Raw genomic sequence first — 25,380 nt, forward strand, 5'->3', positions numbered from 1 at the left:
AGTGAATCTTATGTACCCCAATTGTCTGTGTCTAGTGTTATCCAATGTGAAAGGGTGTTTTCTAAATGTTTGGGAATTGAATAATTGAGGCAGGACCTGGGTAACAGCTCAGTATTCACCTGTTTGGATGTGGGGAACTGTGTAAAAAGTACATTCACACTTTTTGGCACACTGGCTCTCATCATTAGTTTGCTGGGCAGATTCAATGTGAATCCCTCTGAATCCCAGAAGCTGCATGCTAATGCTTGCGGCTACCAGGGTGGTTCTAAGTCATAGGTAGTGGAAGCCTTTTTATTTCTAGTGCATTAAGAAAGCTTAAGGATGCAACTCTTTTTGTCCAATGAGAAGTTTCTGTTTGAATGTAAAATTGTGACATAATAGTATTTTATACAACATTAATCCGCTTAAGAACAAGCTGTCCATAATTAAAGTTCCAGTTTCAAAATGCTGTAGAAAGAGAACCGCTGCTCAGAATGATGTCAAATTTGAACAGCATATTAATGATGTAGGGGGAAACGTCTTGGAATAAAAAATATCTAACAAAAATTTTTCCAATAGGCGGTGCTGTAAGCCTCTTAATATAAATGGGGTTGGCTACAAATGAAAGTTGAGTCGTAATATGATGGCTATGGTTTGAGTTGCACATTATGCATTGCAAACTGTACAATGTGCATGACTTCACAAGTCTGCAGCTCGTGGTGTCACAGTCACATTCTCACTTCCCGAGCACGGGGTCCCGGGTTCGATTCTTGGAGGGGTCAGGGATTTTCTCCTGCCTCGAGTGACTGGGTGTTTGTGTTGTCCTCATCATTTCATCATCATTCATGAAAGTGGCGTGACTGGACTGAGCAAAGGTTGGGAATTTGTATGGGGGCTGATAACCGCGCAGTTGAGCACCCCACGAACCAAACATTATCATCATCATCATCATCATCATCATCATCACCATCACCCTTCCACCATGGCAAGGTTGTACCACACAAGATGGGATAAATCAGTTTTGAATTGTCCTGAGGCCAAAAACTGCATTAAAAGTAAAATAACTTTGGTTTATAATTGTCATTAGACTGGTTAAAGATGTTCAGTATGCTGTCCGTCATTTTCTGTTACAAGCTGAAATTGAGAAACAGCATGTTTCACAACAGATTGGATTGTCTCGTGGATCATGTTCCAAATTCATTGCACAATGCATGTATTCAGTTCAGCTATATTCATAAGTGGAGCAGTGAAAACAGCATCTTTCAGATAATGCCACAGCCAGAAGTCACAGGGATTAAGATAAGGTTATCTGGACAGCTGTGCTGCAGGGAAATGATGGCTGCTAGTTTTAGCATTTCTGAGATGCTTCTGCAGCAGACACATCACTGGATGGATGCTGTATGGAGGAGCATCATCTCACACAAAAATGATCCTACCCTCACACCCATACTGTTGAAGGATTGGAATGATGCCAGCGCACAAAAGACTCTCATAGTGTTTACTAGTGGTGCAGGTACAGGACCTACACAACTCATCTTCTTGAAAAAAATATGCCGTATGGTAAACAATGCCATCAACCTGCACCATACAGTCACTTTGCAGAATGAAGTGGTACTGGTTTATCTGTATGTGGATTTTCTGTTGCCCATATTCCGCACTTACGCAAATTGACATGCCCTTCATCTGTTTTCAGAATATTCTGTGGACATTCATTGTCAGCACCCATGTGAGCATAAAATTCCAGTGCACATGTTTGTCTTCCTGGCAGGTCAGCAGGAAGCAACTCCTGAATATGGGTGATTTTGTATGGATGGCAATGCAGGATGTTTCATAGGATTTTATGCACTGTGCTCTCAGGCATGTCCAACATTCAGGCAGTTCCCCATGCACTGCATGTTTGTACACACCACTTGACCCCTCCTGCAATGCTGTGGTTACATCTTTGCCAGATGTCAGATTAACCACTTTCCTCTGTTGCCTCATGACACTTCAAAAGAACCTGCCTTCTCAAAATTTGTAATCATTTTCTCGAGACCCATATCAGACATTGGACCAATGCCTTTTTTCATACCCTTGAGTGACCAGAACTTCTTCAGGGCTACTGGCACACAATCACCATTCTTATAAAAAGAGGTTTACCAGCAGCTCATGATCCTTCATGGAGACAGTCATGCTGAACACCTCAGATGCAAACTGAGGGATAGCCACATGCTGCTGGACACCCTCAAAAACTAATTTCCCATTAGTTGAATAAGGCCTGACTTTTTGATTGTCAAAAAATTATACACTTTACTAGCTTTTGGATGAATCCTTTCTTAAGCTATAGAATACAATACACACACACACACACACACTTTTGTACAACTACATTGTTATCAGCTGACTACTTGGTGCAGGCACTGTAACTCGGCAGTACAGCTGGAATGAGGGATTGTGTCAGTGGAGTGGGCAATGGGAGAACAGAGGCAGGGAGTGTTGAGGAACACTAGTTGATGGCTGGGAATGAGAGGCAGCAGATACATGGCACAGGAATGTGAGGGAGAGAGGGAGCAGGTGCACAGGATTGGAATGCATCATGAGCACCTATAATGATCAGCTCGTGCATGTCATGAAGATATAGAGTAGTGGATTGAGTGGGGGAGAAAAAACAGAAGCAGAGGAGACTGCAGGGAGGCAAATGCAGGGTAAGAGATTGAGGTGGGTGTGGAGCAGGAGGTTAGCAGAGATGGAGGCCATACAGATTACAGGACCAGAGGATGTGCTGCAATGACAACTCCCATCTATTTAATTCAGAGAAACTGGTGCTGGAAAGGGGGGGGGGGGGGTGTAAGGATGCACAATTTCTTAAGCAGCCGTTGAAATTGAGCAAGTGCTCACCAATGTGTTCTGCCACTGGGTGGTAAACTCTGTTCATGACCACAGATTGGCAATGGCTATTAATTTGTGTGCACAGCCCGCACGAAACGCTGTGCAGAAATTTCAGCAGAACTGTCAGCCATTTATAAGAAAGGATAAGCCAGTGATTGATGGGGCTAGAGTAGGATGTGCTGGGTGGGTGTATGGTACAAGTCGTGCTCTTGAGTCTTCTCCGGAGATGTGACCCACGTGGCAAGAAGTTGCATTGTGTGTGATTATAAGTATGGACTAAGGTACTGCCTGGATTGGGTGGACAGCACAATACAGTATTGGAATGAGTAAGGAAAGTCGTGGGTTAAATGTTCTTCATCTCTGGACATGATGGAAAATACTCTTAAGTTTTGGCAAAGGATATAGTTGAGTTTTCCCAGTCTATGATGATATTGCATGATAAGCATTTGACTTGTATGCTGATGGTGCTCAGGGGTGTGAGAATGTGGTGTGTGTCTGCTGACTATATTTGGGGATAGTGCCTGCCTATAAAGGCATTAGTAAGAATATCAGAGTAAAGGAGACCTCTCACCAAAAGGTGTGCACATACACACACACGCCCCCCCCCCCCCCCCCACACACACACACACAGATATATGCACACATGCCCCTACGTGACGCTGGGTGGATGCATGATCCATGTGATGCACAGTTGTTGGAGCCAGTGGGGAGTGGCACACACTGAAGGTGATGTGAGGATGTGAATTGGGAGGGGATTCAATTCAATTTTCAATTCAATTCAATTTTTATTATCACATAACATGCCTTATACAATCAAAGATTGTGACATAGGTGACTTGTCAGTTTTTACACTATATATAACAATACTAAAAATAGACAATAAACTAACAATATACATGGTGTAACATCTTCAAAGAGGTATTTTAATTACAATTATAATGCATTGTTACCATTCATGAAATCTTCTACACTATAGTAACATTTATCTTTCAGATATTTTTCCAGGTCTCTTTTCGTGCCTTTTATACTTGGGTCATCCATATCTTTCCATATTTTATTTACAAATTTCATGCCCATATAGTATGGGGTTTTTTCATATGATTTTAAACGGTGGGTAGGTAACATGTAGCTCGTTCTATGTCTTGTATCATATTGATGCAAGAAGAAGTTGCCCTCAAAAAGTTGTGGGTTTCTTTTCGTGAAAGTGAGAGTTTCATAGATATACACTCCTGGAAATTGAAATAAGAACACCGTGAATTCATTGTCCCAGGAAGGGGAAACTTTATTGACACATTCCTGGGGTCAGATACATCACATGATCACACTGACAGAACCACAGGCACATAGACACAGGCAACAGAGCATGCACAATGTCGGCACTAGTACAGTATATATCCACCTTTCGCAGCAATGCAGGCTGCTATTCTCACATGGAGACGATCGTAGAGATGCTGGATGTAGTCCTGTGGAACGGCTTGCCATGCCATTTCCACCTGGCGCCTCAGTTGGACCAGCGTTCGTGCTGGACGTGCAGACCGCGTGAGACGACGCTTCATCCAGTCCCAAACATGCTCAATGGGGGACAGATCCGGAGATCTTGCTGGCCAGGGTAGTTGACTTACACCTTCTAGAGCACGTTGGGTGGCACGGGATACATGCGGACGTGCATTGTCCTGTTGGAACAGCAAGTTCCCTTGCCGGTCTAGGAATGGTAGAACGATGGGTTCGATGACGGTTTGGATGTACCGTGCACCATTCAGTGTCCCCTCGACGATCACCAGTGGTGTACGGCCAGTGTAGGAGATCGCTCCCCACACCATGATGCCGGGTGTTGGCCCTGTGTGCCTCGGTCGTATGCAGTCCTGATTGTGGCGCTCACCTGCACGGCGCCAAACACGCATACGACCATCATTGGCACCAAGGCAGAAGCGACTCTCATCGCTGAAGACGACACGTCTCCATTCGTCCCTCCATTCACGCCTGTCGCGACACCACTGGAGGCGGGCTGCACGATGTTGGGGCGTGAGCGGAAGACGGCCTAACGGTGTGCGGGACCGTAGCCCAGCTTCATGGAGACGGTTGCGAATGGTCCTCGCCGATACCCCAGGAGCAACAGTGTCCCTAATTTGCTGGGAAGTGGCGGTGCGGTCCCCTACGGCACTGCGTAGGATCCTACGGTCTTGGCGTGCATCCGTGCGTCGCTGCGGTCCGGTCCCAGGTCGACGGGCACTTGCACCTTCCGCCGACCACTGGCGACAACATCGATGTACTGTGGAGACCTCACGCCCCACGTGTTGAGCAATTTGGCGGTACGTCCACCCGGCCTCCCGCATGCCCACTATACGCCCTCGCTCAAAGTCCGTCAACTGCACATACGGTTCACGTCCACGCTGTCGCGGCATGCTACCAGTGTTAAAGACTGCGATGGAGCTCCGTATGCCATGGCAAACTGGCTGACACTGACGGCGGCGGTGCACAAATGCTGCGCAGCTAGCGCCATTCGACGGCCAACACCGCGGTTCCTGGTGTGTCCGCTGTGCCGTGCGTGTGATCATTGCTTGTACAGCCCTCTCGCAGTGTCCGGATCAAGTATGGTGGGTCTGACACACCGGTGTCAATGTGTTCTTTTTTCCATTTCCAGGAGTGTATATGCTTGGAATGCTCATTAGATCCAGTTTTACAAATAAAGGTTTGCAGTGTTGCTTTGGTTTTGCTCCCACCATTGCTCGGATGATTCTTTTTTGTAGTCTAAAAGCTCTAAGTAAATTTGTTTTTTCAGACCCCCAGAAAATTATACTATACCTAATGACTGAAACAAAATATGCATTATATACAGTTTTTCTTACAGCTAAATCAGTAATACTATACAAGATATTCATTATATATACAAGGCTATTCAGTCGACCCAGTATGTTGTCCACATGGCGACTCCATAACAGGTTTTTATTGACTAACACGCCAAGGAATTTGACACAGTCTGCAGTCTCTAATTTTTTGTCCATATACCTTATTTCACTTATAGACTGTGCAGATTGTTTTGTGGTAAAATGAACAATTTCTGTTTTCGTAAAATTTAATGTCAAGTTATTGTTTTTGACCCATGCCTCCACTTCCCCAAGTGTTTGTTCAATATGACGAATTAGGTCTACCTCATTTTTACAACAGACTACAGCTGTTGAGTCATCTGCATAGAGGATAGTATCAGACTGGACCTGACATGGCATATCATTAATATAATATAGAAAAAGCAGTGGCCCTAATATTGAATCTTGTGGAACACCTAATTGAGTGTTTTTCCAGCCAGAGAGAAATTTCTTGCCGTTGATGTTAATAAGTACTCTTTGTTTTCTGTTTGCCAAGTATGATGACATCCAGCTACGAGATTTGCCTTGAAAACCATAGCGTGCCAATTTTTGGAGAAGCAGGTCATGATTTACTGTGTCGAAGGCTTTGGACAGGTCACAAAAGATGCCTGACACACACATTCTATCATCAAGACATCTGCTGACTTTTGTGACTAATTCATTTATTGCATGGATTGTGCTGCGGCCTTTTCTAAAACCATATTGATTGCCTAAGATAATGCTGTTAGATGAATTGTGATTTTCAATCTGATCACATGCAGCTCTTTCAAATATTTTTGAGAAAATTGGTAACAGTGAGATTGGCCTATAGTTGCCCAATTCATCTTGTTTGCCTTTTTTGTGTATGGGCCGAACTTCTGCATATTTTAATCGATCTGGGAAACATCCCTCATCAAATGATTGGTTAATTATGAAAGAGAGTGGATATGCAATACTGTGACGGACTATTTTTATTATTTCAGTGGGGACCTCATCCCACCCCGCAGATTTTGAATTTTTTAGGGACATTATGATTTTGATGACATCTGAGATGGAAACATGAGAAAACTTAAAACATGTGCAATTGCTATCTGTCATATTGGGCTTTGTATTTGGTGGTGAACAGTCACCAAATTTGTTACAATTTATGAAAAAGTCATTGAATGATTCACAAATGGCACTGGGTTCTATAACAGCTCTACCATTTATCACTATTTTAGAAGGGCATTTTTTCTCTGCCTCACTGTCAACTTCACTTCTTATAACAGACCAAACAGCTTTTGATTTGTTTTTTGCATTTGAAATGAAGTCGTTATTTGCGGTACGTTTTGCTAGTTTAACTATTTTGTCAAATGTTTTTTTGTATGTGCTTACATACTTAAGAAATTGAGGGCTTCGATTTACTTTTGCCTCCATATGCAGTTTCCTCTTAGTAGCACTAGACACTCTAATTCCTTTTGTTACCCAGGATCTACTTTTTTGGGACCTGGTCCTCACTGTTACAAAAGGGAAGCATTCATTGAATACACCCAAGAATTCAGTTAAAAAGTTATTGTAATTGTCACTTGTGGAAGTGTGTTTGCTGACTGTCCACTTGGTTTGGCTTAGTTTTTTGCAAAATACTTCCGCATTTTCTTGACTGAAATTCCTACATCTTTTTGTTGTGCAGACTGAATTGTGCTTCGGTAGTGATACAAATAGTGCTTTATGGTCTGATACTCCTAAATCTAGAAGAAATTTTTCTTTTGCATAATAATTATAACTACTTACAATATTGTCAATACATGTTGCAGAGCTTGCTGTAATTCTTGTATACTGATCGAAATAGAGATTTAGCCCATTTGTGGCTACCAGGTTCTTTAAGTGTGAAGAAAATTTGTCATCAGTCTTTACATCTATGTTGAAGTCAGCACATATAACTACTTTCTTGTACAGTTTCTCACATTTTAATTTATGTAGCAATGTATCAAACTTATCTAAAAATATAGAGCTTATATGGTACCCAGGGGTGCGATATATGCTGATAATTAGTGTGTTATACTCTTTAAGTTCTATACAACAACTTTCAAATGTGCCTTCTTCATTCAGATGGCTAAAATTCTGTCTGATATCATAGTCTACCGTGGAATGAACTAATATGCAAGAGCCTCCATACCCATTGGTCCTACAAAAGCTGGTAGCCAGTTTATAACCTGTAAGTTTATTTAGGAGACTGATATTTTCCGATTTTAGCCAATGTTCATTAAGGCATATTACTTTCACAGATTGTTTCACACTTTCTAGCAAAATTTCTATATCATAAAGCTTCCTGATCATTCCTTCAGACAGACCTCTTATGTTCAAGTGCATAACGAAATTACTACTGCATATATTATAAGGTAGAGGGTCTTTAAAACTAATTTGACTATAAAGTAATGGAACGTCCACCTGAGTGATGACTACTTGTTCTGGATTCGTTGTATTGGGCCAAATTCGGATAGAACTGGCCCCCTTCATCAGTTTCCCTGAGTGTGAGCATCTGGATGATGAGTAGGTACAGTTTTCTTGACGATAATTTCAGTCTTTGCTGTATGTTCTGAGGCTGGTTCTGGCACCTTCTCATCTTCTGGACGTGATGTTCCTGTTTCAGCTGGCGCTGTGGCTGCAATTTTGAAATTGTTTTCTCGTTTATCCATTTCCTTGGTCGAAACTGGTTGCACAGCAATTGGTTTTCTTGCAACGTCGTCGTCTTTTTGTATTAATTTCGCTAGCATTTTGCCAACGTATGACTTGCCAGCGTTATTATAATGTAGTCCATGTTTCGTAAACAAATCTCTTGCATCTGGAAGATCAAGAAATGTTACATTTTGTTGGGACTTGCATATTTTGTAGAATTGTCTGTTTACTTTTGCAAGCTCCAGATTTACGATGGAATTGTCTTGCAGGTCGTATCTGTGAGGCAAACTAGTAACTATGATGTTCGGAACTTTCAGATCAAGTAATGTAGTTTTTAAACACTGGGTCGCATGTTTACTCTCATTTCTGTATACATCATTACTTCCACCCATGATTATGACGGCATCATTCTTAGATAGCTCATTAAGTGAGTTGCTGCTCTTAATTATCTCAGTCAAAGGTGCACTGGGTTTCGTCATACCTGTTGCCGTGAATAACGTACTGTACTCATTTATTTTTTCGGCAATTTTCTTGGCGTGGCTATCACCAAGTACAACAACTCGTCGTTTGAGGTTTACTGGTTTATTTTTCGTATTAGATGTTTTCTTGGCTGCGCACTCGATTGGAAGTTTCGTCACTGATTTTTGTTCATCATTGTTCTTTGTCTTATCACAGTCTTCGTCTAGTGTTGCGAATTTATTTGCTAGCAGTATCGCCGGAACTGTACTCACTGTCTGTTTGTTTTTTTCGGCAAACACCACGTTTTTTGCGCAGAACGACGGTTAACAACACTGTCTTGTGCTAGACGATGATCTCGCTCTATCTCTTTGTATTTCGTTTCCAGTTCTTGATATTTCTGCCGAAGTTCTTCATATTTCGTATTTATAGTCATTAAATCCTCTGTAAGCACATTTATTATTTTTTCTTTTGATTTTATCGTGTCCATTGCCTCGTTTTTCGTGACACTCACAATGCACTGACGGCATGTCCTGTCATGTTCGTCTTTTATATATTTTAGATTCACTTTAACACATTTGTCGTGATACCACGACCTGCACCGGATGCATAGTATACCTCTCTTTACCTTTTTTACGCAGATTTTACACACGTCACTATCACTTTTAAGGAAACTGAGACATCGTTACAGAACAAAGTTTCATTTGGCGCCATCTTGTTCACCAGGACAGGATGGAGGTAGGGGACACTGTTGGGTGGAGGGAGTGCAGACAGTGGGTTATCAGTGATTGAGGCCAGGATGATTTTGAAAGTGAAGGATGTGTTTGCAAGGATAATCCCGTCTTCTTGGTTGAGATAGAGAGAAGCCCCAGGTTGTGAAGTAGCCATTGAAATTCTGCATGTTAGGCTCAGCTGCATGTTGTGCTACTGGGGTGGTCAACTTTATTCTTGTCAACAGTTTGACAGTGGCCATTTATCCTGCTGGACAACTGAATGGTAGTCATACCGACAGGAAAATGTGTTCAGCGTTTGCAGCAGAGTTGGTATATGATGTGGCTGCTTTCACAGGTGGTCCGGGCTCTGATGAGGTAGGATTGGCCTGTGACAGGACTGAAGTAGGACATAGTGGGTAGATTGATTGGGCAGGTCTTGCACCTTGGTCTGCCACTGGGATATGATCCCTGTGGCAAGGAGTTGGGAATGGGCATGGTGTAGGAATGGACTAGGATGGTGTGTAAGTTGAGTGGGTGACAGAACACCACTTTAGGTGGGGTAGGAAGGATCTTGAGTAGCATGTTCCTCATTTCAGGGCATGATTATAGATAGTCAGAGACCTGACAAAGGAAACGGTTCAATTGTTCCAGCCCAGGCTGATACTGGGTAACGAAGGGAGCACTCCTTTGTAGGTGATTCTTGGGGGTGGTGGGAGGACTGGGTTTGTGTGAGTTATGACACAAACTGTTTATTATTTCAAAAGTAATTGCCATAACTGTTAATACATTTATCCCACTGTGAGACAAGGTGGTCAACACCTCGATCAAAAAATGTTTGTAGTTGCCTGCGGAATTATGATTGTACCCAGGCATGCACCTCTTCATCCAAATCAAATTGACGACCACGAATGTCTTTCTTCATGGCTCCTGCCTACATGTTACCTAGGTTGTTTCCACTATGCTGCAGAAGTTTTGCTGGGAGTGCCTTGCACATCCTCCATACAGTCTTGATCCCTCCCCATGCAATGTCCATATTTTTAAGGCCCTGAAGAAAAACATCCATGGCCATCTATTTGCTTTGGATGAATAGGTGCATGCCTGGATACAATTATGGTTCAGTAGGCGACAGCAAACATTTTTCCATGTGGTTCATCGTTGAAATGTATTAACAGTTATGGTGCTTACTTTGAAATAGTAAGCAGTGTACTTACTTTTTTCCCATCTGTCTCATTTTCATTTGACTGCTCCTTATATATTAATCTAGATGTCTGAAAGCTTATTTTTGTTTAATATTTAGGCAATATATACATAATATTATGGATTCTAGCATATTGTATAATAATATTCTGCAGTTTATTGACAGAGATTGCAATTAAAGCAATATTTAACTACTTTTTTTTACAGGTTTTGGGAAGCTGTACAAGAAGTAAAAGCTTTGCCTCAGAAGGATGTCCAGGACAAAGTAAATGAGATTTGGGCTGAGTATTTGGCACCTGATGCTAGCTGTCCAATAAATGTTGATTCCCGTTCCTATGAAATCACCAAAAAGAACATGGAAAGTCCCGATCGGTGGAGCTTTGATGTAGCTGCAGTGAGTACATTTTGTTATGTTATGTTAAAATTAATTGCCTTACATTTCAATATTGTCAGCTTGTGGGATGTGCAAGTTGTTCATTGCTCTGTACCATGTTGTTCACTGTGACTTTGCCGATACATATGAGAGGAGGAATGTCATTTCCATATAAGAAAAATGTAGAATTACCCTTGTCATGCAAGGAGGAGCCTCCCTACATCGTTTCAGGCAAATGCCGGGATGGTTCCTTTGAAAGGGCACGGCCGATTTCCTTCCCCATCCTTCCCTAACCCGAGCTTGCGCTCCGTCTCTAATGACCTTGTTGTCGACGGGACGTTAAACACCACTAACCTAAGACCTAACCTCACCAAGGAGGAGCTGTATTTTTCAAATGCCTTCATGGGACACAGCACTAATGTTGGTGATATCATCTGTGTGCTGACAGAAGATTACTTTTCACCATTCTAAAACCTGGCTACCACCATTTTCTTCAAACTGGTAGCAGCATGAAATTTCTCCAGTAATTTTGAATTGCTGCTATTCAATTTAGTTAGCTATGTTTTGATTCCTTGTTGAAGAAGGAAATTTTTCCAGGATCATATAAGACATTTTGCTGTAAATGATCTATTTTAACAGTCACCTAGAGCCCACTTAAAAAATGCTGCCTACATTTTAGATTGTTAAGCAGATCTTACAAAACTATTGATTTTATTTGGCATCTTGACAGTTAATCTAGATCACCCATAATGATTTGTCATACTTAGGCAATTAGTGTGTATCTAGTATCCTATTTTGATTTTTAATTTTGTTATGTGGAAAGGCTGCTCTGCTGGATTTTTTGCTTCCATAAGACCATTGACACAACCTCTTGGCTAACACCAAATTTCAGCAGTTTCGTTAAAAGCAGATGAAGGAAACAGATGGTGATATGTTGTCCAATACAGCTGAAACCATATTTGAATTGTGATGTAGACATTAGGGTTCACAAGTTTTTCAGATATTTACATTGTTTTGTCAGTTGCTTTGTGCTGTAAATAAACTCTCTTTGTGTTCTTACTTTTTAAAATATAAGAACTACAACAATGTAATTACATTTAGATCAGTGTATCACACATGTCATTGCATTTCATTCTTTTTCTTTTGAGATTAAAAGTTTGTGATACCTTCATAATTGCTATGAACATTTTCTTTTGTAAACACACACACACACACATGTATCATAATTAATGGCATAAACACATACAGTTGAAAGTATGCAATACTAGAAGCAGATACTAGGATCGAACATGCATACCTTAATACCTATGAGCAATTTTTCATCATTGATACTGTGAAGCAAATCTCTTCTACTGCAACTCTTTGCTGATTATCACTTCCCAAAATATGGAAAGCAATGAGCTTCCAGTAGAAGAGATTTGCATCACAATATCAAAGATGAAAAATTGCTTGTAGCTCTTAAGGTATGTACTTTCGACCCTATGTTTACTGAGACGCTTTTGCTTCTAGCATCATGTACTTTCAACTGTATGCATTTACACCATTAATTATGATACACCCTGTGTGTGTGTGTGTGTGTGTGTGTGTGTGTGTGTGTTCAGAGGAAAAGGAAAAAAATTGCTTAAGACTAATATAAAGCCTGTTGTATGATTTTCCTGATGCTTGTTTGCAGACTGAATATTATTCAGTAGCACTGTATTGCCAAAATAGCCAAGCATTATTTTCTTTTTCAGGCACATGTTTATCACTTGATGAAAAGTGATAGCTATTCGCGGTATTTAAGATCTGAAATGTATAAAGAATTCTTAAATGGCTCAAAGAAAAAGGTAAGTGTTATATATTTTTACATCCATATATATTTGCTTATAAATACCCATATATAGATTTACTCATAAATAAACTACAGTTACATTCAGGATGAAGTATTGTTGAAATATAAGAGCCTTAAATGGAGCCTATGCATTTACCTTTAGTTTAAAGATCACCAGCTAGTCATCATGATTTGTTTGTCTCTTTATTTAACAAATTACTCAGTGTTAAGTTTGATAAAAGATTCTTCCTCTAGTATCACAGCCTGACACAAACTATGCTGGTCACTATCATGAACCATGCGATGTTTTTTTAGGACAATAAAACCTTCTACCAGTGCAACTCCAGATACAAGTGTATGTTGAAATATAAGAGCCTTAAATGGATCCTACGCATTTACCTTTAGTCCATGTGAGAATAATTTATTACATTTACATTATAATGTACAGGATTTAGGTTACAAAATAGATGCTTTTGAATCATTTATCACGGGACTATCTCCACATGTAGTAATAATTACAGAACACCAGAAAACAGCGGACAACATTCACTATTGCAAATTAGAGGGCTACAACCTAGCTATGTTCTACTGCAGAACACATAATAAAGGCGGTGGTGTTGCAATCTACTCAAGAAAATGTAAGTTCATAACCACCACAGAAAATGTGCTATGGGGGAACAATTTATGTGTTGACAAAGATTTCGAAATTGCAGTTCTTAAAGTCACATTTTGCACTGCTCCTTTCTATGTCAAATCACTTGGTGGAGTTTTAAGTTGATTAATGTCAGGTTGTAGAAGTGTAAATCTTGTCATACTGGGAGAGCTGAACAAAAACACTTTACATGATGGTCAGGAGAGCAAATGTTTTACACATCGTATCCTGTCTTATGGGGCTAAAGATCTTCTTGGACTAGTACGCACCAGAATATTAAACACACATAGTAGTTCAATTGATCATGTTATCACAAATTATGACCACATCATCTCAACAGACATCATAAATAGTCACCTCTCAGATCATTTAAGTCAAAAACTAGTGCTAAAATATAATACCAAATTCAAACCAAGAAAAATGTATGAGCACAGGCGAATACTATCTGCAGACAACATTGCTACACTATGACATAGTTTAAGCCAGGAACCATGGGAATAAGTTACGACCACCATTGGGGTCAACAATAAATGGAACATGTTCACATAAATTCTGACTGAGTACTTAAATAGAGCTATGTCATTTAAATAAGTGAGTATCCAGAAAAATCAACCTTGAAAATCAAAACCTCTGCCATTAGATTTTAAAACAAAAGAAAAAATGGAAAACATGAATAGCTTGCACTGACTGACTAACTCACAGTTACATAAAAAACTCTTCAAGCAGTACAAATATAAGCACCACAAAGAAGTCAGGAGATTAAAATTGGAAAGAATCAACCAATAGATACGAGGTTCAATAATGTTTCCAAGACTTGCTGGTCAGTTGTAAATAAAATCAGAAACAATGAAAACGAAACTGAAATTAATAATGTACAATTAACTGTGAATAATGAAGGTATCTCTGATCCCCTTCTAGTCAGAAATATTTGTAATAATTACTTCATAGATACTGTTGAAAATGATGTCTCTATGAAACAGGATATACAGCACACATTTGAGTCCAGTAACAAACAGAACTGCAGTACACTACCAGCAGTAAGCATGTATGACATTCTGCAGCTTATTGATAGTCTCAAAAACAAAAACTCAGCAGGATTAGATGAAATTTCTCCACATCTATTGAAGAAATACAAACATGAACTAATGAAACCACTAGTTCATCTAATAAACTGTGTTCTCGAAGGTGGTGTGTTCCCTGACAAATTGAAATGGGCTGTAGTTAAACCAGTACACAAAAAGGGGGAAATACAGAATGTAGAGAACTACAGACCCATTGCCCTAATCTCAACTTCAGCAAACTGATAGAGAAAATAATATTTTAAAAAAGTCCTGAAACATTACAACAATGCTGACATATTAAGTGACTTCCAGCAAGGTTTCAGAAGAGTTCAAAGTATCACATCAGCAGCAGTACAATTTGTCCATCATGTACTTGAAAAAATAAATAAAAAATCCCAAGCAGCAGGAGTATTCCTGGACCTCTCAAGGGTTTTGATAGAGTACACCATTACATGCACTTATCAAAAATTGCAAAGAATGATGTCACTGGAAAACTCATGCAATTGCTAAAAGCATATTTAAAGGATAGACAGCAGTGCATGGAGATTATATATTCTAATGGAGGAATACTGGAGGGGAGAGGGTCAAGTATAAGAAATACACATTTTGGTGTTCCTCAGGGCTCCATTTTAGTTCAAGTCCTATTCATATGCTATGTAAATGATTTCCCGAGTCCTCTTGACAATAAGCAGTTAATCACTATGTATGCAGACAATACATCTGGTGTCTGCTATACAGACAAGGAACCCAGCCCAGTTGAAGAGATACATAACTTTACTGAAAAGGCAAGAGCTCACTTTGAAAGAGACAACCTAAAAGTAAACATAGAAAAAACTAATATTATTCATTTTAAACCAAGTGGTCCAAACAGACAAAATACTGTGATTGATGAAATTCTACCAAAACCTGTACAGATTGTAAATTCTTGGGTTTATGCATAGATGATCGACTTTAATCAAAGTAGCAAGCTGATTATGTCTGTAAAAAAATAAGGACTGTATATTATGGATTACCCTTTTTTGTCTTATGGAGTAGTATGGTGGGTTGGTGGAGGGGGGGGGGGGGGGGGGAGACATGCCAAACTAATATGAAAAGGGTTTTCATGCTGCAGAAGTGAGCCTTGAGGGTCATAGCAAATGTAAAACTAGGAACTTCTTGCAAACTCCTATTCATTAGACACAATATTCTCACAGTTTATGCCATGTATATACTAGAAACTATAATGCTAGTGAAAGAAGACACTAAGATCACAAAGAGAAACATCAATATTCACAGCTATGAAACTAGGGCATAGAAAAGACTTTCATATGGTTAACAGAAGATTAACTCTAATAGTGAAAAGCCCCTATGTCAAAGGAGCTGTTTTTAATAACTTGTTACCAAATGAAGTTAAAGTATTGACAGGGGATACTTTTAAAAAGCAAGTCAAACAGTGGCTTAACCAGAAATGCCCTTATAACTTGAATTTATCATGAATTATAATGTAATAAGAAATAATGTAAAAGAAAAAAATTATAACTGTAAAAACTTTATACTTAGTTGAAAACGCAGATGCATGTAAAATTACGTGTTATGAGCAATAAATTGAAATTTAGCGTATGAATACGGAGATTGACACAAAGCTGCTTTCTGAAAAGCAAGCAGAAACTGAACATTATTGCTGCTTATAGCTTGTGTTCAAATCAGTACCAATGAAGGAAGCTTTAATCGGCTAAAAAAATGAGACAGACAATCGGTGTTTCAAAATCAAATTTCAAGTCCAGTAAGGCAAGGTGACAGCAGTATTTGGATGCCACAGTACCTTAAGCATAAATGTCAAAATAAGAACTAGTGATCCTGATGCTGGGTTGCGTATTTGTTTCCTGTAGCAGACCATGTGCTGTCTGGTGAATAAAGTCATCTAGATCATGCAATAATTTTTATTCATTGTGTCATTTTGACTACTGCCACCATCAGATCAAAACTTAGGATTTGTAAAATAACTTCAGTCTCAGTATCACTGAGTTGTTATTGACAGTAAATGTTGTTTTAGAAGTTCTGAGTTTTGATCTGATGATGACACTAGCTAAAACAATTTAAAAATGTGATCTAGACAGTTTTATTCACAAAGCATCCCTACACGGAGTGTGTGTGGTAACCTCTACTATGCAGATACTATTGCTGCAACTCTTTTATTTGATTTCCACATTGATAGAGTGGTGGAATGGTGGATCCATTCCCCACTTTAAGTGGCCCAGGATGAAAGAGGGACCAGTGACGTAGCATCTTAGGAAAGCCAGAGATTGATGGACGTGTCACTCTGTCAGTGATGTGACTTTGACAACATGGAGCATCAGTTCAACCTCTATAGTCTGCTCACAGTTTATTGCCTGTGGTCACCTCAGCATATTGGGCCTGTGGGTGGACAGAGGTTGTACCTATGCCTCACCAGAGAAGAAGGAAAGGAGATTTGGTGGGTAGTGTCTGGGTGGTGACACTTTGGACTAGGACCGTATCAAGGCATATCCAGCAGTGTTGATAGCGTCAGGTGAGTAGTTGGGCACTGAGATCAGATCAAGGGCCTAACATCATTTAAATATAATGGCTGGAGCTGATTTCAATGCACCACAAGGTGATCTTGCATGGCTGTTACTTTACAGTTGACACCCTCTATGACTGGTGATGACCCTTTGAGTCCACTCTTTTTTATGGCCATATTTGTGAGTCCAGACTTAAGATCCCTTATGCTTATATGGGAATCACTGTGAAGACTGGGTCAGGCTGTACTATTCAATAGATGTGACCGTGCAACATCTCAGCTGGACTATGACTGTGTATGAGGGTGAATTTATGATGAGGAGTGTTACCCTCATCATCATCTTGTGCATTTGGGCCTTGAAGATTCTGAACAACCACTCAGAGAAGTGGTGGTCAGATGTGTTATTCCTTTCCTTTGGTGTGGCCAATTATTGGATACAATAGCGTGTGCTGCTCCCTCTGTGTCAACGGCACCATATGTTATGTTAGGGAGAGAATCTAACACAAATACCCATCTAGCCCACTTGCATGGACCTGTGAAGTTGATACACACAGAGTCCCATGGCTATAGAGAGTAGGCCACGAGGAAAAATGTAATGTCCAACCTGACTGAAGTCCTACTTATGTTTGGCAGGCTCAGGCCATACATTTGATGTTGATGTCAATACTTGGCCAATCTACATGACACCTAGCCAAAGCCTTCATCTTCATCATTCCATAGTGTGCCTAATATGTCACCCCAAGGATGAGAGGCTGGGATCATCTCCCTGCACTTGGACTCTTCTGTGGTCAGCAGAAGTAGCCCTGGTTGACATTAAGTTAATGGCACATCAAAAAATAGGTCATTAGTGCTGGATGTGTAGCTTTGAGGAGGTCCTCCTGACATTAAGTTAATGGCACATCAAAAAATAGGTCATTAGTGCTGGATGTGTAGCTTTAAGGAGGTCCTCCAGACAATCAAAACTTGTCAAATGTACAACTTTGCTGAGTGATGGATTTTAATCTGTGAGTCTAGACACCTCCCAAGCAGTGACAGGGAGATTATCCATTGTGTCTTCAATCTTTTTATCATTCTGTAAACAATGGGTTTGTGGTCTGTAACCAGGTGTAGTTCTCTTATCTGTACAAAATAGAAATCTTTGGTGGTGTAAGTAACAGTCAGTTTCATCTTTTCTATTTGACTTTTATCCACTTGTGCTGCTGTTAGTGTTTTAGAGGCACATACAACTGACTGTTGCATGCCATCGGGGGCTTGTGTGACAAATGCACCAATCCCAAATTGGAAAGTATCTGTAACCAGGACTAAACATTTTCTAGGTGTACATGTGGTCAGGCAGGGAGCAAATGTTGAACACCATTTTATCTTCATGAAATCTGTCTGACAGTGGTAAATCACTGAAATTTGTTATAAATTTGTATTAGTGATTAAGTGTACCAAAGAATGACATGAGTTTCTTTAAGTCTTAGCGCACAGGGAGATGATCAATTATTTGTATGTGGACAGATGTAAGTCAGAGACCAGAATTACTCAATATGTGGCTGAGGTACTGAACTACTGAACACTCAGTCAGAAAGAAGATCACTTATTTAATTTGGAGTTAAGCTAACTGACTCATTTGTTTTAAATTGTACAGATTTTGCTTAAGCTGACTGACTCAGTTGTTTTAAACTGTAGAGGTGTTGCTTCTAGATGGACACAATAACTATAACATTATCTGAATAGTTTGCAACTATTGATACTATCTATGTAAGCTGTACTTAGTATTTTTGAAATATCATGGGAACATTTTCAATGCCAGAAGGTGATCATTTGTATTGATATGTCCTGAAAGGCCCATTGTTTACTAATAAAACACTTTTATTTGGCATATAATTGTAATTACAGTTAAGTGTCACCTAATTCAATTGTAGAATAGAACTGCCCCCTTGTAACTTAGTTAGTAGTTCTTCTACATATGGAACTGAACAAACAACTATATTAGACTGGCAAAATAAATCTCGGGTGAATAGCCTGGTATGAGTGTGCATAGGACACAATATTTCGGCAATCAACCACGCTGCCATATTAGACTGAGCATTGATAGATGCTTTACAGTCATCACATATATGAATTGTGTCATTATGTTTTTTAATTATGGCCATGGACATTATCCATTGGCTAAATGTGTCTGGTATCATAAAATGTGATGCCTCTAAACAATTTAGTTTCTCCTTCATATCAAAACGCACAGGCCCAACATAGACAAGTAGCATTAGGTTGTAATGATATGTGCATCTCAAAGTGTTGTGCACAACCCAGATTAGATGTAATTAAATCAGAGATTTCATAAATAAATTTTCCAGATCACTAAATGCAATACAATTAGATATGAAGTCCACTGATTCTTGTATTTGAAAACCAAACCTGGCAAAGGCAACTAAACCAAAAACATTAGTTGCTACTTGTGAAGACCCTGTTTCTGGTCTACATATATGTTGATACATAACATTGACTGTTACTTGGCCCTTTTGAAGCAACAGTGATATTACTGTGTGTTACCAAAAGACATAGTTGGTGAGCTAATATGACAGTATGTTTCAGCTTTAAATTGGGATATGGAAGCTCCAGTATCCAGTTGAAAATCCATAGCCCTGATGTTGATGAGTAATGAGGTCATCACGTCGAGTAGAGTTTGGTTTCTACTGTCACTACTGGGATGACGTTGTGCAGTGCAGTACTAAACTGTGGCACTGGCCACGAATGGCTCTGACAGATACTGGTCTTGTACCCACATTTGTTGCAAGTAAAAAACATAGTGTTGCACTGGCAACAGTTACACCAATTGTGACTGTATTCTTTTTTTGCTACACATCACAAACCATCACTATGACAACTATTACTACTGTTACAGTTTCTTTCTGCACAGTGTCACTGTTTTTCTTGAATGATAAGGAGGTGGAAATTCTAACCAAACTCCTAATTAAGTTGTATCTGTGTGTGATAGTGCCGCAGAATATACAGATGATGACATTGTCCCAACATCAGTTGACTTTAGGGAATGATGTAGTCTAGGTTGCACCTTTGCCATGTCAAAGTCAACATCAGAATCATATTTTGCTATTGATGCAAATTCAGTTGACTGAGCTAAGTGAAGAACCTTCCTTAAACAAGGAACAGACTTTCTATGGCTGATAGCATGAACTTTCTGGCCAGGAGCTAGAACATGCAACCACATTTAAAGCTTTCTTATAAGTGTGTTTCACTGTGAGCATAGAGAATTACACTTTTGACCAAGCTTATATGGGTCAACCAACTAGGATTTGTATGCCTGGTTCACTTTCTTCTGACTCTAGTTGAAATTTGGGCTAGCAGCCGCTACATGCATTTGCATCTTGGAATGACTGGACAATAAACTACTCAAGATGTTGAACAAGCTACTAGGTTGTGTACAAACTCCTCACCAGGCCATGAAGGCCCAAGGGATGTTTGTCAGCCACGTGTCATCCTCTGCCTTGCGGCATCATGTGGATGCAGTGTGGAGGGACATGCGGTCAGCACACCACTCTCCTGGCCATTTTCCAGACTGTGGAGCCGCTACTACTTGGTGAAGTAACTCCTAAGTTATCATCACAAGGCAGAGTGAACCCTGTACCAGTCGTCCCACCAAGGAAACAGCCTTGGCAGTACATGCAACCACATTTAAAGCTTTCTTATAAGTGTGTTTCACTGTGAGCATAGAGAATTACACTTTTGACCAAGCTTATATGGGTCAACCAACTAGGATTTGTATGCCTGGTTCACTTTCTTCTGACTCTAGTTGAAATTTGGGCTAGCAGCCGCTACATGCATTTGCATCTTGGAATGACTGGACAATAAACTACTCAAGATGTTGAACAAGCTACTAGGTTGTGTACAAACTCCTCACCAGGCCATGAAGGCCCAAGGGATGTTTGTCAGCCACGTGTCATCCTCTGCCTTGCGGCATCATGTGGATGCAGTGTGGAGGGACATGCGGTCAGCACACCACTCTCCTGGCCATTTTCCAGACTGTGGAGCCGCTACTACTTGGTGAAGTAACTCCTAAGTTATCATCACAAGGCAGAGTGAACCCTGTACCAGTCGTCCCACCAAGGAAACAGCCTTGGCAGTACTGGGAATAGAACCTCGCTTCTCCACATGGCAGCCATCTTCACTGACCACTCAGCTATGGAGCTGGACACTAGGTTGTCCAAATGGTTGTAATTTGTGAACCAGCTCACAACTGTGGCTGCCAGAAGATAGTAACTAAGCAGACTGAACATAAGTGTCATAAATTTTACTAGGCTCGTAAAACAGCAGAAACCAGTGGAGATATGTATTCCAAATTTCCTTTCAATGTAGGTTTTGACAATGCTGGCAGAGATACCATTGGTGCTGATGTTGTTGATGTAACATTGTGCTGTTCTGCTAAGCATTGCAGTTATTTGGTATTTTGTTTCCATAGTGTGTCAAACTGTATTTGAATTTACATGTGTTGTTTCCATTGTTGTTGTATTGTGGCATCAGCTGCTATTGCCACAATTCAATAACCTTTGTGTCCATGATGCACTAATAACACACAAGCACTTGAGTTGCTCATCACTACTTTTTTGTCATAATCTGACTCAAACTAGGCAGGTCACCACCATGAACCAGGTAGTGTGGATATACCAAGACTGGCACACAGTAGAGAGCAAATCGTATGATTGCGAGTAATGTGAGCTCAAACAAGTACCAGTGAACAAAACCCAGAATTGTCTTGAGACACCACCACACACATAGTTCCAATATCAGAGTCCAGAAAGACAAGATGGCAGCTGTATGTGGATATCAGCAAAATATGATTTGTTGCTCCAGTCACAGGGTGAGGTATTAATTTACTGTGCCGTATCAACAACCATCCCTGCACAACAACATGTTTAATACGACCTCTCTAGTTGCAGCCGCTGCAGGTGGAGAACTGTCTACTACACAGATACTATTGCCACTGCTCCCTAAGTCAGTTTCCATAATTCTCGAGAGGCAGGATATTAGAGTTCCTATAATAGTATGAGAAATATTGAGTGTAATGGATAATTTAGGAATAAAGTAAAGATAAACAAAAATTTAATGCCTTTATTACTCCTACATGAAGTGTAAATATTTAATTTTCTTTCCACTGTGTAAAATCACATTGGTTATTAGTTACAATTTTTTCATTATAAAAGACAAAATTTCTTGATGGAGGTCAGCAATCGTGGTTCAGTTACACAAAGTAAGAATTGTTTACATTGTATTAATCTATCCATCTTGACTTTAAATTATGCGTTTTAGCAGACTGCCATCGTCAGATACTGTCATAAAAATTGTTGTGACTGAATCTAATGACAATAGTCTACCATAACACAATTTACAGTTAATGTTGATAAACAAAATGTGTATAGGAAATAATGTTAAACTTCTTGCAATATTTTTATTCTTCTGCATGAGAGTGAAAGCTCTCAAAAAAATTATGGATTGTGATTTTGAATAAAATTAGTTTTATTCTTAAGAAAAAGAAACAAGTAGCAGCATACTTCCCTATAAACTTTGAAGACATATTTATCCTCCATGCAGCCAAGTTTACTTTCCTTCATGCACGAAAATGGCTTTCATTCATTGTGCTTGGGCAGAGGATTTCTTTGCTTTTCTTCCTCCTATAAATGAAACGGTAAAAGAAGCAAAGAAGATTAGCGCAAAGAACTTCACTCTCACTAATTGCTTGGTGGCTTAGGGAATATAATGGTGGATGTAACTGTGAAGACATAAATGATCATTATTTGCATACAGTTATTGTTCCTTACAATTATGCTTATTTATGTAAAACGCACTCTGCTGTATTTACATATTCTGTTTTATGCATAATGTGTATTTTAATGTTGCAGACATCTGTGAAAGGAATTCGCTCAATAGTTTCTTTCTCAGCTCGTAAGGAAACAACATCATCATAGTATGGTTTTATGGGAAGAAAATAATTTTCTAAAATATATACATCATGATACCCACAAGCTGAAATCATGAGAATGGTGGTCAAATATTGCATGAAGATGAAATTTTGTATAGATGTTAGTGAAGGAAACCATCCGTTTTGGTGTTTGGATTTCACTATGCAAAAGGGGTTGTGAACCCATAAGTGATATTTTTGTAACCTGTAACATCCTTACTTGTGATGCAGTGAGTACATGAATTGAGGTTGCTAAGTATAAATGAGAAATTGCTGTTAAGAACTGTTCTGTTAGAAATGTGAGTGTAAATTGATAATTTAAAATTTAGAATGTGTAGAAGTTAAATATGACTGGTGCATTACAAGACTACTCTTCATGTATTATAATGGGGACTGTCACTGTCATGTACATAATTTGAGAAGCTTTTTTTGTTGGCAGGCTATAACCAAAGTTACTCTGTTATGTGGTATGAAACTATTTTCAGCTCTTAATGCTGCAGAATATGTAACATATACCTGTAAGAAATTAGATTTATGTATGTAAGCCTTGCAATATCTTCTCTTTATGCTCCCTTAAAACTTAATAAAGCATTTAAAATCAGGATTTGGTTTACTGGCTGCACAAATGCAGTGCTAGTATTTTGAACATTTTTTTAAGCATATATAGTTACTTTGATTCCAAGATTCTTTTGTTTTTATTGTATCTTTGATAATTTTGAATTTCATTGTTGCATATTAGTATGTCTTGATATTGAAATTAGCTTCTCATACTCCATAATTTAAGGAAGGTACAGCACAAAGTGTAACCATATCAAGGAGATTAATTTGAGTCACTGCAGTTTTTACCATGCTGTCACCTGTGAAACAAAGTATTAAAAATAACAGTAAGTGTAAACTTGGTAAATGAGATTTAGGATGCTAACATAGTTGTTATATGATCCTTATGTGAGGAGACTTAGTAGTCTGACTTAATATTTTGTAACGTAAGCACAGAATTTGTAGAGTCAAGAAGGATATGAAACATTTGATGTTTGTATCATTCACAAAGTGTTCTGCAGTCTACGTGTTTTCTGTTTCCTAGTGCCATAATTGGAGTGTCACAATATCCATCCAGCGTGCAACATGATCTGTGTCTGGAGACATTGATATAGATGAGGTTTGAATATGCTGGCAAGAAACTCCAAAGTTATGGAGTTCTCTCTGAGTATTATTACTTAAAATGTAATTCAGTGTTCAATAGCAGATTGAAATATTACTAAATACCTTCATTTATAGTAGCAAAATGACAGAAAGTATCAACATGAATTTTAGTGGATAATGTTGACATGTTCAAAATTCATTTACACTCTGTGACATGTTGGTTTGTTTACTTCTGTGCTTGAAGCAATTGTAGATGTCCACGGGTAGTATGGTAGTTGGTGTTACAGAAGAAAGCCAAACCCACAGCTGTTAGTCAGCTTTTGAAACTATTTACAAAATTATTGCACAATATTGTAACTTAATTCTGTATTTCTTGTGTAGCATTGTTATTGTGATTGTTTTTCTCCATTTATTGTTTGTTTCCGATTTTCATATTAAACTTAAGTGACTAAGAATCATCTGTGATCGATTTATGTTCTATGAAAAGACTGTACAAGTGACAGAAAAAATTTGCTCATGATAAATATTAAGGATACTTATATATGGTGCATTTTGTGAGCACTTTTAAGTTTTCTTATTCCTTTTTTGTCTGTTTATGTTTTTGTTATATTTTTTGCTTTTAAGCCAGTCATTTTACGAAAGAATACAATAAATAACAGTTACCTTGATTTTGTAAAGTTGCAGTAATTCTTCAGTTTCAATTCTATGGTCACAATAAAGGAGGAGTGTCAGGTTAAGTGTATAGGACTCATCAAAAAATGTTAACAGTATGAATTAGGGGATGATATTTCAAAGAAAGTTTTTTGGAAGTGTCATAACAGGTCCAGTCTTGTAGAATGTTCCACATTTCACTTTTAACAGATTTCATGATTAAAATACGCTGCTTGTTAGTACTTGTATTCATTCTTAAGGAGAACAATGAAATATGGCAATAGAAAGCATCTAATCTATGGTGGACAGTGAAACATAGTTTTAAGTTTCATAATAAATGAAGGGATATCATATCTGTGTCATTACAGAACCCTTTCAGGCACCTGATGGCATTTGACGAAAACAATTGCAGTGATCAGTTTGATTTTTGTGGTTTAGAGAAGATGTGCTCAAGTGAATGCTCAATACCATGTAATGGAAATTTGTTCTCCTATTTCATATATAG

At 39.1% G+C, this 25,380-nt stretch overlaps 1 protein-coding gene across 1 annotated transcript in view; it reads left to right on the forward strand.

Annotated features, from left to right (window-relative positions):
• The window catches only part of LOC124721276 (regulator of G-protein signaling 7), a 268,298-nt gene extending 244,828 nt beyond the window's left edge, over positions 1-23,470 (forward strand). Inside the window, exons 12-14 of the mRNA XM_047246160.1 lie at positions 10,919-11,105; positions 12,818-12,910; positions 23,026-23,470. Of these exons, the coding sequence (XP_047102116.1) occupies positions 10,919-11,105; positions 12,818-12,910; positions 23,026-23,091 (346 nt within the window). The 3' untranslated portion in view covers positions 23,092-23,470. The remainder of the gene's footprint in view (positions 1-10,918; positions 11,106-12,817; positions 12,911-23,025) is intronic.
• The last annotated feature ends 1,910 nt before the right edge of the window (positions 23,471-25,380 follow it).

Source organism: Schistocerca piceifrons, chromosome X (genome assembly GCF_021461385.2).
Source record: "Schistocerca piceifrons isolate TAMUIC-IGC-003096 chromosome X, iqSchPice1.1, whole genome shotgun sequence".
In the NCBI taxonomy this organism is placed as follows: Eukaryota; Metazoa; Arthropoda; class Insecta; order Orthoptera; family Acrididae; genus Schistocerca; species Schistocerca piceifrons.